The sequence below is a fragment of the Protomyctophum parallelum genome (assembly GCF_964188405.1).
Source record: "Protomyctophum parallelum genome assembly, chromosome: 7".
NCBI lineage: Eukaryota > Metazoa > Chordata > Actinopteri > Myctophiformes > Myctophidae > Protomyctophum > Protomyctophum parallelum.
In genome coordinates this window covers 18,668,898-18,683,167 of record NC_139705.1, presented here as the reverse complement: position 1 = coordinate 18,683,167, position 14,270 = coordinate 18,668,898, and the positions used below count along the sequence as shown (strand labels likewise).

General features: G+C 42.1%; 2 protein-coding genes across 2 annotated transcripts in view; both read right to left on the bottom strand.

Moving 5' to 3' along the window:
• mtcl2 (microtubule crosslinking factor 2) overlaps positions 1-14,270 on the bottom strand; it is a 304,621-nt gene that overhangs the window by 175,462 nt on the left and 114,889 nt on the right. The window lies entirely within an intron of this gene.
• The window catches only part of bsna (bassoon presynaptic cytomatrix protein a), a gene marked incomplete at both ends in the record, with an annotated part of 148,920 nt that continues 140,295 nt past the window's right edge, over positions 5,646-14,270 (bottom strand). Inside the window, 4 exons of the mRNA XM_083769351.1 lie at positions 5,646-5,686; positions 6,828-6,959; positions 8,261-8,344; positions 12,175-12,519. Coding sequence (XP_083625477.1) covers positions 5,646-5,686; positions 6,828-6,959; positions 8,261-8,344; positions 12,175-12,519 — 602 coding nt within the window. The remainder of the gene's footprint in view (positions 5,687-6,827; positions 6,960-8,260; positions 8,345-12,174; positions 12,520-14,270) is intronic.

Here is a 14,270-nt window from a genome sequence, read left to right as displayed (position 1 = left end):
TATCCTTTTGTTTGTTTACGCTTCCAGACATACAAGTGACTACATTGTACACAAATGCACAAAAATCCCAGGTATGCCAAAACAAAGCAATCTTAGTAGCCTATAATTATTTCTGCTCAGGCGTGATAAACAGTGATTGTGTGACTTTAATTTCCTATTTATCTGTCTTCCCTTTGCCTTTGTTTTATTTTTTAATTCTCAAATATGATTCATTCATTGCATAGAACGTCGGAGATGAGAAACCGCCTTTCTTCCCGTCATATTTGTTTTATTTTTTTATGTTGTATTTTTTTCCCTTCAAGTTGGATGATAGTTAAATACACGCATACAGAACCCCCCCCCCCCCCTCCACACACACACACACACACACACTCGCGCGCGCGCACGCACGCACCCGTACATACATACTGTACATACATACATACAAACATTAGGAACAGAACAATATAGAAGTGACTTTGAGGTTTTATCTGCTGCGCCGGGCGGCATGCGTAGTTTCCCAGCGAGCGTTCACACAGACAATATACAGCAGAAGTTGTTTGTTTGTTGGTTTGCTTGGAAAGGCCTCACAACTGTTTGGCCTTAATAGAGTACGTTGTTGTTGTTTTTTTGTTGGTGGTGGTGGGTTGCTTTTTAATACCAGACCACAGATCCCATGATGCACTGCAGGAATGACAGCAGGGAGAACACTGAACCTGAGAAGTTTCCACGACAACTGACAGTCTGAGAAAGAGAGATACTGTAGGAGGGGGTTGTGTCTGGACGTTGCCATGATAGAAAATTAAACTAAGAAAAAAAGCCAGCAACCTTTCATGACACAACCAAGGGTGTTTCGTTAGTCATTAGCAAAGATTTTTCATCTTCGACACCATTTGTTATGTGTGCTTACACGTGCTCTGTGCACTTTTTCTTTTTTTTGTGAAGACACATGCTGTTGAGTGAGTATCCGGGTCTTGCTCATGACCCAAATCCAATGAATGTCCATCCTGGAAGGTCAGAAGAATTCCACGGAAACCCTGAGGCCTCCCGGAGAGGGACAGAGAGTCCATTTGCGAAGTGTGCGAATGCTCCGTTTTTTTTCAGTGCCTCTCTGCTGTCCTGCAGTGCTCTCAGATCATAACCCGATTGGCTGACACAAGGAACATGTTAGCTCCTTATTGGTCGATATAAGACGCCAACATATTGTCATTGGTTGAAAGTGGGAGAGATCTGGGCAGTACCAAACTCTGGTCTGGCGATAAGTGTACAGTTGTAGTACAATGTAGCAGTAGTACAACAACCTGTGTGTGGAAGTCTATGTTGTAGCAGTACTCGAGTGGTACGATAGACACTAGACAGGCGGAGGCAACACTTTCCTGACCCACTACTAACTTTTAAAATGACACAAGATTGTGCTCTTTACTTCCTTACTCTGACTATTGCTTTGATAATTATTGGCAATAAATAAATAGAGTTAACAAATCGCCAGAAGGAACCGTTATAAACTAAAATAAATTAAAAAATAAATATCTCATAAATAATTATAAACATAAACGTGAATCCAAAAATATAAATTAATCTTGAGACCAGTGTTCTTGCCAATATTATTTCATAAAAAATTATACAGAATGAAAATAAGCTTCATGGTGGGTAAACATGGACGAATAAAAAATAAATGTGTTACTTCAAAATAAAACAATTTAACAAAAAAGATAAAGTGATTAAGGCAATGTAACTATAGCCTATAACCAAGACAAATAAGGCAATTCAGAAATGTAAAAGAATCTGACTTGTGAAACAATAGCTTGACAAGAAATAACAAGAAAAACTTATGAAACCCAAACGTTGTGGGATGATGAAAGAAAAACACCATCACAGGCATTGGGTATATGTACTATTAATGGCTTTGTGATGGCTAAGAAACAACCTGGCCAGCTTTGTCTCAAATAACAATAATCAAAAGCGTTCCTTTTCCAAAAACAATGGCTCCTCCTCTTCCTGTGGCCAGATTCCTGTTTTGTCACTTTCCAGTATTGGTTGTTACTCTTTCACTATTATCATCTATTCCACCGATGATGTATTTCCCAGTGTCTTTATGGCCTCTGATAAGTAATGATGAACAGTGTAAGGTCTTGGATTTAAAGTTCCATGCATTCCCATGTCCTACATATTCCCCCCCACTATACACTTCTTTTAAAGACATGGCAAGAAGCTCAAGGAGAGAGGGGGGAAATCAAAGGATGAAATAAATAAAGGCAGGAAGGAAGGGGAAGGAAATTTAGATCAAAGAAGAACGAGTCAGCATTTAAAAAAAATCCAGGGAGTCAAGGGTTGAAATAGTTCCATTCTGGAATGTAGATAGAAACGGAGCAAACCACCAGAAAGAGACGCACAAAATAACTTTTGTGCATCCGTCTCACCATTTATCATTGTCTTTTAAACACAATAACATTTGTTATTAATTTCCGCCCCACAATTCGGTTGGGTATCGAGTCGTATAAGAGATCTGTAGTACCAGAAAAACCTAGGAAGCTTCTCGAGAGTTTTCATTTCCTTTTTCTCTTTTCTTTGTATTTCTTAGAGAGGAGCAGAAAAAAGGAGAAAGGTTTTGGGGTTGTTTGAGCACGGGGCGCAAGGATCCTAACGTGTCGTCGCAAGTCATACCGTCTCCTCAAGTAGCCCATAATACTGTAGTGGAAGCGGTCAGCTCATTGGAGTACTTCCGTCCACAAAGTAATCCGACAAAGAGCACTCAGGTTACACATGGCAAATTAACTCCACTCTCGACAGCTGTGTAGACATAGAGTGATATTTGAGAAGCTCTCTCTTGTGGCGTGGAGGCAGAACAGCAAAAACAATGCATGCGGGTTTCTTTCTTTTAGCTTCTTTTAGCTCCAATGATCCTCTGCGGTCGTAAAGGGGTGGAGATGTGTCCCGCTGCTCTTTAGGGGTGACTTCAGGGTACTGTCTGATTCTTTGGCTGAGGAGCCTGGAGCTGCTTCAAAGGATGGAGAGTGAAGGAGAGTCCTTGGAACTCTGTATAAAGAGAAAGACAAAACTGTCAAGTCAATTTTCTGAGATTCTATTATAGCCCAAAAATGTCCATAAGGGGACAACTTAGGGAAAATATTATTGGGCTCAGTATCTCTGCTTGTAACAAATATCATACTGTACACACACGTGCAACACACCGCACGCACGCATGCACGCGCACACACACACACACACACACACACACACACACACACACACACACACACACACACACACACACACACACACACACACACACACACACACACACAGTGACACACACACACACACACACACACACACACACACACACACACACACACACACACACACACACACAGAATAGTAATACAGTGTCCACGGTCTGCCATCTGCATAAACTCAGAAGCAGTATAGCTCTACAATCATGTAATTACACAGTTCGCCACTAGATGGAAGAAGTGCACAAGAAATACAGGGCTAGTGTCTGCTCCCTGTATTTGACAGTATTTCCACTGGTTGGTTGCAACTGAATGTGCAGGGGGGGGGGGGGGGGGGGGCACTACTCAGCCACTGTCCACCTCAGCCGCACCTGCCCACTACGAAGGGTCACTCAGCCCCTAGGATAAATTGGGACGTGGTGTACCTCTGGTGGTTTTTTAGGCTAGAATCTAGCCTATTAATCTAGCCGCTAGATGATGATTTCATGGTTGATGCTAAATCTGGTGAACTCTGTGTCCAATTCCTCTGCTCTAACAGAAAGTCACAGAGCTAGATTTACTGTTACCAGAATGTCAGTCTGCTGCTGCTGAGCTAATTAAAAATGTTCAGAAGGGGCTGTATAACTGAATAGACCTATCACAGCGTGAGGGTTTGATGTCATCCAAAGCACTGACTTCATCAACACTTATTTTTCAGCTGGTTGTAAACACAATCACAAATAGGCAAATGTAACACGTTTTAGTGATACAATGAATTAATTGTGTTATTCTTGTGTAGATGATTTTAGAACAAAAGGCACATTAACAGAACCAAGACTAGACCTTTGCTATTGCAGATTTTTGTGTCATACCAAACCACAGGTGCACTTACTGTATATGTTTCTATGAGGATAGGACAAGGCTGTTTTTGTCACAGCGAAATGCTGCCCAAATGGCTTCAACAAAATAGACCTCTCCAGTCAACCTTGCATCACCTTTATTAACATTTGTAAATGTGTTTATCAAAAAATAAATTGACTGTTGCCTAAAGTCAAATACATACTCTTTCCGACGTTGGAAAATCTCCTGGTTTGGAAAAGAGTCAGGACTTCTGGACTTGCATGGGTTCCGAGCCATTAAGACCTGAGGCCGATTCTACAAATTCCTTCTACATCTGTAGTTTCCACATTCAAGATTCTTCGAAAATGTTCAAAAATAGCAAATGTACAAGCTGTAAGCTTGTAGAGCTGCTTTAAAAAATATATAAAATGACACAGATGCTGTTTGAATCCCTCGATCAGACCACTGCAAGTGATGTGAGACTTCTGAGATTCACACAGCAGATTATCTGAAGTGAGATGTGCTCTGGTTGCTCTGATACTTACTGTCTGGCCTGCCTGAGAGATCAGGTTTGTCTCTCTATCGCTGTGTATTCAGGCCCGGGACATGCAGAAATTAGAATCCCTGCAAGGACACAGTCCTTGTTGGCTGCAGGGAGGAAGGAGAACATGTCTACACTGCAAAATCATCAGTGTTAATTGAACTCAAAAGAGTATAGTGTTAAATGAACACTCTGACCTTTACTGTGTACATTTTAAATTATGAAATTAATATCACTTCATCATTTCAGTAAGCCGGTACTGAATCATTTTGGGATTGTGTTTTACGAGTGGATTAATTGAAAGATGTATTCTTGCCCTATATACATATATATATTTATTTTTAAACTAATACATTGGTTATAAGTATTCAGTTCACATTTTGAATGTTTAGAATCAACTTGAAATATATGAAATGATAAATGATACTGCACGGCATGCTTTATCATGCAGACAGTTTCAACCTTCATTATTGACAGCTTCAGTACTCACCAGTGTGCTCAGTTCTCCTCTCCGTTGTTTTATTTCTCCTTCTCTCTCCTTCCTCTCTCTCTCTCTCTCTCTCTCTCTCTCTCTCTCTCTCTCTCTATCTCTCTCTCTCTCTCTCTCTCTCTCTCTCTCTCTCTCTCTCTCTCTCTCTCTCTCTCTCTCTCTCTATCTCTCTCTATCTCTCTCTCTCTCTCTCTCTCTCTCTCTCTCTCTCTCTCTCAGTAAAACAAAACCAGGGGAATTTCATAGGTTTTTCTGGTACATGGCCTCACGACATCTTCAATAAACATTTACAAAAGCCTGTGAAAACAAACATGCACGCACACATATCAGGAATACATGTTAGATGAAGTACTGAAATGCATTCCAACAATAGCACTATACAGTATCCGGGATTCATAAAATAAAGCACATGCACAGCTGAGGAGATGCAGTGTTCTGTACAATTCAATAATAAAAAAAACAATTGCTTCAAACAAGAAGGAAATATATTGTAATATACTTTCATTGATTGATTGATTGATTGATTGATTATTTACGTATTTATTTTCAATTATATACAAATACCTTAATCTCGGGACCTCGTTCACCATAAAGAGGTGAACTTCTTGCCAAAACCGGAGATAGCTGAATGCAGGAAAAAGAGAAGAGAGGAGTAGAGAGCTGAGTTGGCATCGTAATTTATGATTGCAAAATCTATCCCATCAGCTTAAGCCTTATAGTGAGAACAGTTCAAACATATGACATTAACACTAAAACAAATGCACGTTACTGAAACCCGGAATGAAACATTGACTTGTCTCCAACTGAGGTTCAAGCTGTGACAAGCAGGAGGCTCCACAGAATAACCAACAAGCCTTTAATTGAAAAACTATCATCCACTCATTTAGCTGTCAGCATCAGTAGATAACAGAGATTGTTTAAAGACACTATATACATAACGTTAATTACAGTAGGAGGCCCCCTGTTGATACACTGTCACACTATCCCCGACTCTGCTCTGCTGTAGTGGCATTCTTGTTGAAGCTCTTTGAAAAGACAGTAAGACGCCTGAGGGCGAGAAGCGACCTCGCCCTAAAGGGCGAGGTCCGCCTCGTTAACGGCAGACTGCTGGGCGAGCACTGGCACTTTGGCATGGGGGGTCAGATCAACATATGGAATGTCAGCTCCATACAGTATATGGGGATCTAAGGGTGGTAGCTGGAACATTCTCTTGAGTGTACAGGGTTTGATGAGGGCCCGTCTAGAGATTGAATGGACAGGTGGGCCTGTTGACAACTCTAGTTTTCGCCGACTGTCGTGCACGGCTGCACTAATAACTTTGGGGCAGGCCCGTCTAGAGTTTGAAATTTTAATGGACAGGTATAAGTCAAAAGGGAGACATCGAAGAGGAAGGATGGATGGGAAGGATCAACATATGGAATGTCAGAACAGGTTCTGAAATATATCCATATATGGAGATCTAAGGGTTTGAGGTTTGAGGTCAGATGTAGAGTTGCTGGCCAATAGTGATGACATCAGGGATCTGCGTATATGGGCTTAACTGCGACAGCAGGTCGCATTTACTATGACATCAGGCTCTCCACACCTCCATACCACTCCATACCTGATGATGTAACATGATGTCACGAGACTGCCCGACACACACTAACTGACGGGAAATGCTCGATTCCATAGTTAACTGCGAACTTCGGTCGCAATAATACTATTATACTAAATACACACAGTCCCAGTGTGAAACCAATTTAGAACAACTGGTCTGCCGTACCTTCTCCCAGTTTGCCAGCCTGCTCAGCGGCTCCCCCGAGAGGCAGCATGTTGGAGAACATGGTGCCCTCAGCACCTGGTTGACCTGCAGCCGCACTGCCGATGCCCCCTGGTCTAGGAGCAGCCTTGGAGCCTGCACAGAGAGGAAGCATGGGAGGAAGAGGGCGAGAGAGATAGAAAGACAGTAAGACGAGCCCTCCGTCGTTGCTTCCGGTCATCCCGGTTCTCCATACATCTGGCCAGCTTGTCGGTGCTTTGCTCTCCAGTGTCGTTCTTGAGTACGTCCACATATATTAATGTGGGACGTCCTTGTGTGTTGGTTATGTTTGTCATCTTAGCGGCTGATTCATAGTTTGCCGTACGTAGCTCTTTGAATATAAATAATATTTGGTGAGCAAATCAGTTGTAACATGATGTTGAAGAAACTGAAGAATCTGTCTAGGTTTGAAAACAAATGCATTTAATGATATGGTTTGGTTTCTAGTGTTGACATCAGGCCAATGTTTTGAGTCAACAGTGAGCTTTGCATGTGTGAGGAAGTGAAACTTCCTGTCTGTGTCGTCTCGTGTGAGATTATCCAGACAGACATTGTGTGACTAATCCCAGATCAGATCAGAGTATACTGTGCATGCGTGCGTGCGTGTGTGTGTGTGTGTGTGTGTGTGTGTGTGTGTGTGTGTGAATTGTAAATTGTAGAAACACTGTACAAATAGAGCGACTACCTTTTAAACACTTTTGAAAAACTGCTATCTGTGCACAACCTTGCAAAAGCTTACCCCAAGGTAACCTTTCCTATGTGTGTATATATAAGCCAACTATATTGACAGAAATACACATACAAAAATACACTTCTGTGTGGAGTTTGCATGTTCTCTCCGTGTCCTCTAGGGTAGATATACCCTCACAAAAAAACATGCAGTAATCCTGGTCTATACTACCTCCACCTGGTCAGCCTGATGGATGGGAAAGGAACTGGTTGGAATAACGTGTTCCTTCCAGGTGCTACATCCTACTGGGGAAACACCCCCCTGTCAGGTGATGATAATTGGCTTGCTGACTCCTCATGCATTGAAGGAAGCATGAGCTCAGTTCGGGGCTCGCTCTCCCCAGGTTGGCGAGGGAGAGTAGCACCCAGGATTACAGTTTAGGTGGGATTTTTACTATTCAGAAGTGTGTTTGCATCTATCACTGTATGAAAATGCAGACCAATAAAAGTGTGTGTGTGTGTGTGTGTGTGTGTGTGTGTGTGTGTGTGTGTGTGTGTGTGTATGTGTGTGTGTGTGTGTGTGTGTGTGTGTGTGTGTGTGTGTGTGTGTGTGTGTGTGTGTGTGTGTGTGTGTGTGTGTGTGTGTGTGTGCGTGCGTGTGTGTGTGTGTGTGTGTGTGTGTGTGTGTGTGTGTGTGTGCGTGCGTGCATGCATGTGGGTATACCTACCTATGCCAGTGAGTGGGGGCTGTGGAGTCTTTGCAGCTGTGGCGGGGGCTGCCTTGGCTCCAATGGCTGTCACTGGAGGTGTGGCTGTCAGTGGAGCCTGCTGGAGAGACAGAGAGACAAAGAGAGAGAGAGAAAGTGAAAAAGAGAAAAACAAATTTAGAGAGACAGAGAAAGAGAATGGAAGATCAGGAGATGGAAAAGGGGAGAGAGGGTGAAAAAAAGATCATAATCTCCCTATGAAAGAGAGAGAGAAGAGACAGAAGAATGAGAGAGGAACAGAGAATTGGACAGAGGGAGGGAGAGAGATTACAAAAGGAAATTTGAGATGGACAGAGAGTGGAGAAACACATTGTGAGATTGAGACGAGATAGGGAGGCACAGAGGGAGAGCCATGAATGAATCTCTTTGCCAAATGCTCGCCTAAGAATAGGGATGCAAGGGTTCATGTGGTTAAAATCCATCTGTCTGATCAATCTCTGAGTCTTGTATTGCAACTGCATAATTTAGGTTTATCATTAATTTGGAAATCCAGCTTATAATACCATGTAAGCCAAGGGTCAGGTCGAGACAGCAGCCATGAGCTCAACAATGATTCAGCGCCGAATAATCACACATTATATTCATGTGGATTTGACTACAGCGGATGTGATGCATCGTATCCAATTTCGCATTTGGCATTTCATCACTCGCAGCCAGTTAATCAATGAATTTAATCACGCAATGGAGCAGACATGAAAGTTAAAGTGAATGAGGCTGCAGATGGAATAATGACAATGCGACAGCAGCTAGATTTATTGCTTACGAGTTCTCCTTTAGACTGAGCTATTTCTTACGTAAAGCGTACAGTAAGAGGACTGGATTTCCAGACTCCTGCAACATATGGATGTTTCCATACCATTGTGATAGGAACTGTATTCATGTCAGTGGTGATATGCAACAAAATTATTATTATTTATTATTATTATGTGTATGGTTCACAGGATTTATGCAATTACTTTGGGTGCAGTAGTTTAGACAGTACTTGGTTTAGACTAGTCATTGGTTAGACCAGTCATTAGTCCTACAACTACAACCTCAAACTCAAACCCTCACCCTAACTGAAAGATATTCTGACTGGTAAAAGGAGGCTGGCTGTTGTACAGTCTGTGCACTGTCTCCTATAAGAGCACGTGAGGTCCACAGATCAGGCACTTTGATAGTCAAGAGGTTTATTCAGTGACATTGGTGGAACGAGGATGAATGATGGTTTAAGATGATTTTGAAATAATGCATCGATCTGTCGGCTCAGGGTAGTTGAGGAATCTTTTTTATTAATAATTCTGCAGCATGTGGAATGTGTTGCCTGCAGACATCAAGTCAATTGGCACTATTGCTAGCTTTTCCTTCCTGAATACCAGCTGGTCCTGATTTTATTTAATTGTATTTACTGTGTTGGCTACACAGTAAAAGCCTTTGTGTTAACTGAACACAGAGGAATTTAAGGTATACACTTTCATGAATAGGTCACTTATATACAACTTTATATAGGCTACTAGATAATTTCTGTCAGGTGACATTTCATATGTGAATCTCTCTCTCTCTCTCTCTCTCTCTCTCTCTCTCTCTCGATACAACCTGGTGAATCAGCCAGATTGAGCTATCAGCTGCCATGATGTGCTAATCACATCATGGACATAAGACCCTGCCAACACTAGGGTGGCAGAATTCAGATCACAACTAGAAAAAGTGCCCTTCCGGGCACAGGTCTCCACCAGGTTATCCACAGATCCGTGCAGTTAGAGGTAAAAACACTTTTCGGCCAGTTATAGCGCCACCTTGAGGCTGAGTTGAAATTGTTCATGTGGCATTTCGTCCTCGGCCTAGTGGGAATGTGGGTGCACAATTTCACGGAAATCACACGATGTGTTCATGATTTGCAGCATTTTGTTTGAAACTGAGCACTCCTGTGAACTTTGGAAGCCAATCTTAACCAATCAGGATGGAGTCTGATAAATCTGAAAGACCCGTTTCGTTGAATGGCTCTAGAGAGACTGTGTACCAATTTGCGTGATGTTTGGACAAAATCTGTAGGTGTACTGTGCAAAAACTTGTTTTGCACAAAGCGGCCTCCTGGTGGCGCTATAACAGGCCGTTCTGGAAAGTTTGGGGCAGAGGTTCATGGTTGGCATCCAGGGAGTGTGTGTGGAAAATATGGCATCGACCGGGTTAACGGTGGCCGAGATTAGCTGTTCACGGACACACGGACGGACGGACACACGGACGGACGGACACACGGACGGACGGACACACGGACGGACACGCGGACGGACGGAGTGCAAAACATACTCTCCCCACATGCCTTCGGCCTGGTGGAGACAACAATGTGAAAAGGCTTAGATGTAGCATGTCTTATTATGTGCTAGAGCAGGCGGCGTTAAAGTGGTTTGGGAAGAACGGAGAGAAGAGAAGGAAGGGGAGAATGAGGAAGAGGAGGAAAGAATGAACGGATGCATGGAAGGGTGGATGGATGGATGGATGGATGGAGGGATGGAGGGAGGGAGGGAGGAGGGCAAAAGAAGGAGATGGGTCGGTGGGGGGAAGGATTGAAGGGGTACCAATTTGATTTGTATAGTTAAATAACTCTGCTAATAATCCATTGCTGTATAGAGTGATTGTTCAGTAACAGTCTCTGTCTCTCTTTAGTAAATAGGAAATACATTTTCTGGTTGGGATACCAATTTCATCCAATCAGGAGAGAAAACTCAGATACAGACTACAGGATAAACAAGTGAAATAGGAAGTGATGAACCGAGAGAGAGAGAGAGAGAGAGAGAGAGAGAGAGAGAGAGAGAGAGAGAGACAGACAGACAGACAGACAGAGAGAGAGAAGGCAGACAAATTGAAATTGGAACACTTAAAAGTCTTAAATGATCCTGGAGAACTGGATAGACATGGATACCCGCATGTTATTTGACCCAACATTCTAGTAATGATAGTTTTAACCAATTGTAACAAAACAAAACAAACACAAAAAAATTACCAACTAGAATAAAGTATTGCATCACACCTTGAAGGGAAACTTCAAACTTCTCCTCAGTGATGTCATCCATGAATGTCAAAACTTCCAAGTTTTAACTGCTACAAAATAAAAAATTCCCAGGGAATACATTAACACTGAGGATTTTATTGTGTAGCTTCAGCAGCCGTGGCATTGCTGTCCTTGTTCACTGTGTTTACAGCAAAACACTGTTCTGGACTCATCAATACTTGACTCGTGTATATATAACATTATGAGATTCAGGTTTATGCAATGGCAGCCTTATAGCTGTATGGGGATGCCAGCCCAGGAATGTCCTCTGCCAATATGTGTTGTAATCGTACAGTATACTGTTGTTCCTAGACGACAATAATCATCCACAATAAACCGAAGTGCACCTCAGCACTTGTTTTCCTTCATTTAACCAGGGTAAAACCTCATTGAGATTTTTATCTCTCTTTTCCATGTGGGCCCAGGCCAAGAAGATGACAAGATATAATTTAGCGATCTCATATTGTAGTCAAGTCCACCTCTTGGTTGAATGAGTAATGTGCTTACGTAAGTTAGTATAGCTGCTCCATGATAGCTCTGCATACAAATAAATAAATAAATACCAATGTGATTGTCTTCTCATGTTTAGAGATAACTGACCTGAGAATTCATACAATATTCAATATATTCAATACAATACACAATGATATGTGAGGCATGTTACAAATTGTTGCAGCATGATAATAGTCAACACGAGTCTGTGGGATTCAACAGAGCAATAGATTATGGTGTCATCTGCATATAAATCTTGTAGTGTGTGGTTGTTCTTCAATTATAAACTGGAGACATTCATTACCTTCCTGTCTCCAAATTTAAGACTCTTTCTTAGTTTTGTCCCACTCTGTACTCACTGTGGGGGCTGGCATGGGGCCCGTCTGACCTGGCCCCTGCCTGGCTCCAGGCCCCATTGCTCCACCGGCCGGCCCCATCTGTCCTGGTTTGGCCTGCCCCGGCCCCATTCCCATGCCTTGTCCCTGGGCTGGAGCCTGCTGCTGCTGGGGGCCGGTGGTTCCAGGGACACTGGCCGGTCCAGGCCTGGCCGCTGATGTCTGGGCCTGCTGCTGGAGCTGGGTCCTCTGGCCTGGAGCTCCGTCGGTCTGTGAACCAGGACCTCCTTGTCTCCCTGAGCCAGGAGGCCCTCCGGCTGAACCTTGTCCCCGGGTTGAGCTGCTGCCAGCTGATCTGGAGGAGCCTGGATGATGAGACAGAAATTGAGTAAAATAACAAGACGTTACGTTAATGTAAGACAATGCAGCAGTTTGGTTCAGCAGCTGGTACAGTAGCAGCATATAGAAATAGAAGACTTTTCACATATTTTTGCAATTTCTGCCTAGAAAGGGCACATATCTCAGAGCACATATCTCTGCGAAACCGGGTGGTTGGCATACCCAGGCATATTATGTGGGTTGCAGCTGTCAGTACCAGAGTAAGCTGCGGCTGGGGGAAAATAGCGTTTCTATGACATCCTGTTCAACTTTTATAATTTGTGAACCATCATGAACCAAATAATCCAGGGAAAGGGACATTCTCATTGTATAATTACGATTCAAAAGTTATAGGCCAAAACATAAAGCAGAATGGTGTAATGGTAGGGGTGTAACGATATGGTAACTGCATCGAAAAATCGATTTTAATTTCAAGAATCGAAGTATATCGAAATGAAAACAGCAACATTGACTATGTATCGTATCGTATCGTTTTGAAATGCAGATAATCGATATCGAATCGTTTTGCTAAGAAAATAATCGATTGTATCAATACTACATTTTTGTGCATGGTATTTAGCAATTTTCGAAGAAAAACATTTAAAGAGGGGTTTAATTAATTACGGTAGTTTAAATGTATTTTAAATAGTTAAATCGATTGTATCGATTTCAAATCATTGAATCGTATCGGATCGCCATAATGAACCAATATCGTCCATATATCGTATCGTCAACCGTGTATCGTGATACGTATCGTATCGCTGTTAAAATGTATCGTTACACCCCTAGTATAGTGCCACCAATGCCATAAGGTAGATTTGATTAAATGTTTGTCTTCGTTAGCCTACTGAGAGTGTGAACAAACATGGTTTGTGAGATTAGCTGTGGACACACAGACATAATATACACATGCGAAAACATAATCTTAGTAATTTTTTTATTTTATTTTTATTTCATTTTACTGTACACAGAGACGAATGACCAGCTGAGACCCCCCCCCCCCCCCTCCCCCAGATGGAAAACGGTACACTTGATATAGTTAATTAAATTCTGTTTATCCCTGAGGGTACACTTGATTGTAAAAATAAATATATAAAACACTCAACAGCGAGGGTTATTAAACCTTTTCAGCTCACAACCCAATCGAGAAATTAGCCTCTCTTTCCGAGACCCAAGCTCATTAAAATATATTGGCTCTCCTGTCAGGAGATCCACAGCTCAAGAAAGCAGGGGCACCATGCATGACAGGACCGATATGAAGGGGCTTAGTTTAGCGCTTTCTTTGCACAGCGATAGAACACAATGGCAGAAAACAAATTACACATTTGTGCAGGTGGAATTATAATAACCTGCAGGACAAGGCTGAAATTAATTTGTAATTTAGTGCACATTGAAATGCACATTGAAAACTAAAAACTTTGTGCAGAAGAGAGATGTCTTATAAAATCACCCTTCAAAGTAAAGTCCACAAAAGCACAAAAGGCACAAAAGCCTCCAAATTTATCTTTTGCCTTATTGTCTCTATAGTTTAAATTGCTGCTTAAGCCTTTGGCCAGTAGTGAAGTATCTGAAATCCCTCATTCATCTCATTGTTTTTTTTAAATAAATGTGATTCAATGAAATAAAACAAAAATATAAATAAGATCAGGCCATGTAATTAAACATGAATCTAATACAGAGCTGTCACACATCAGTAGTGTTTATTTAGAAGTTGTTATGTGGCACAACATCTGGCAAA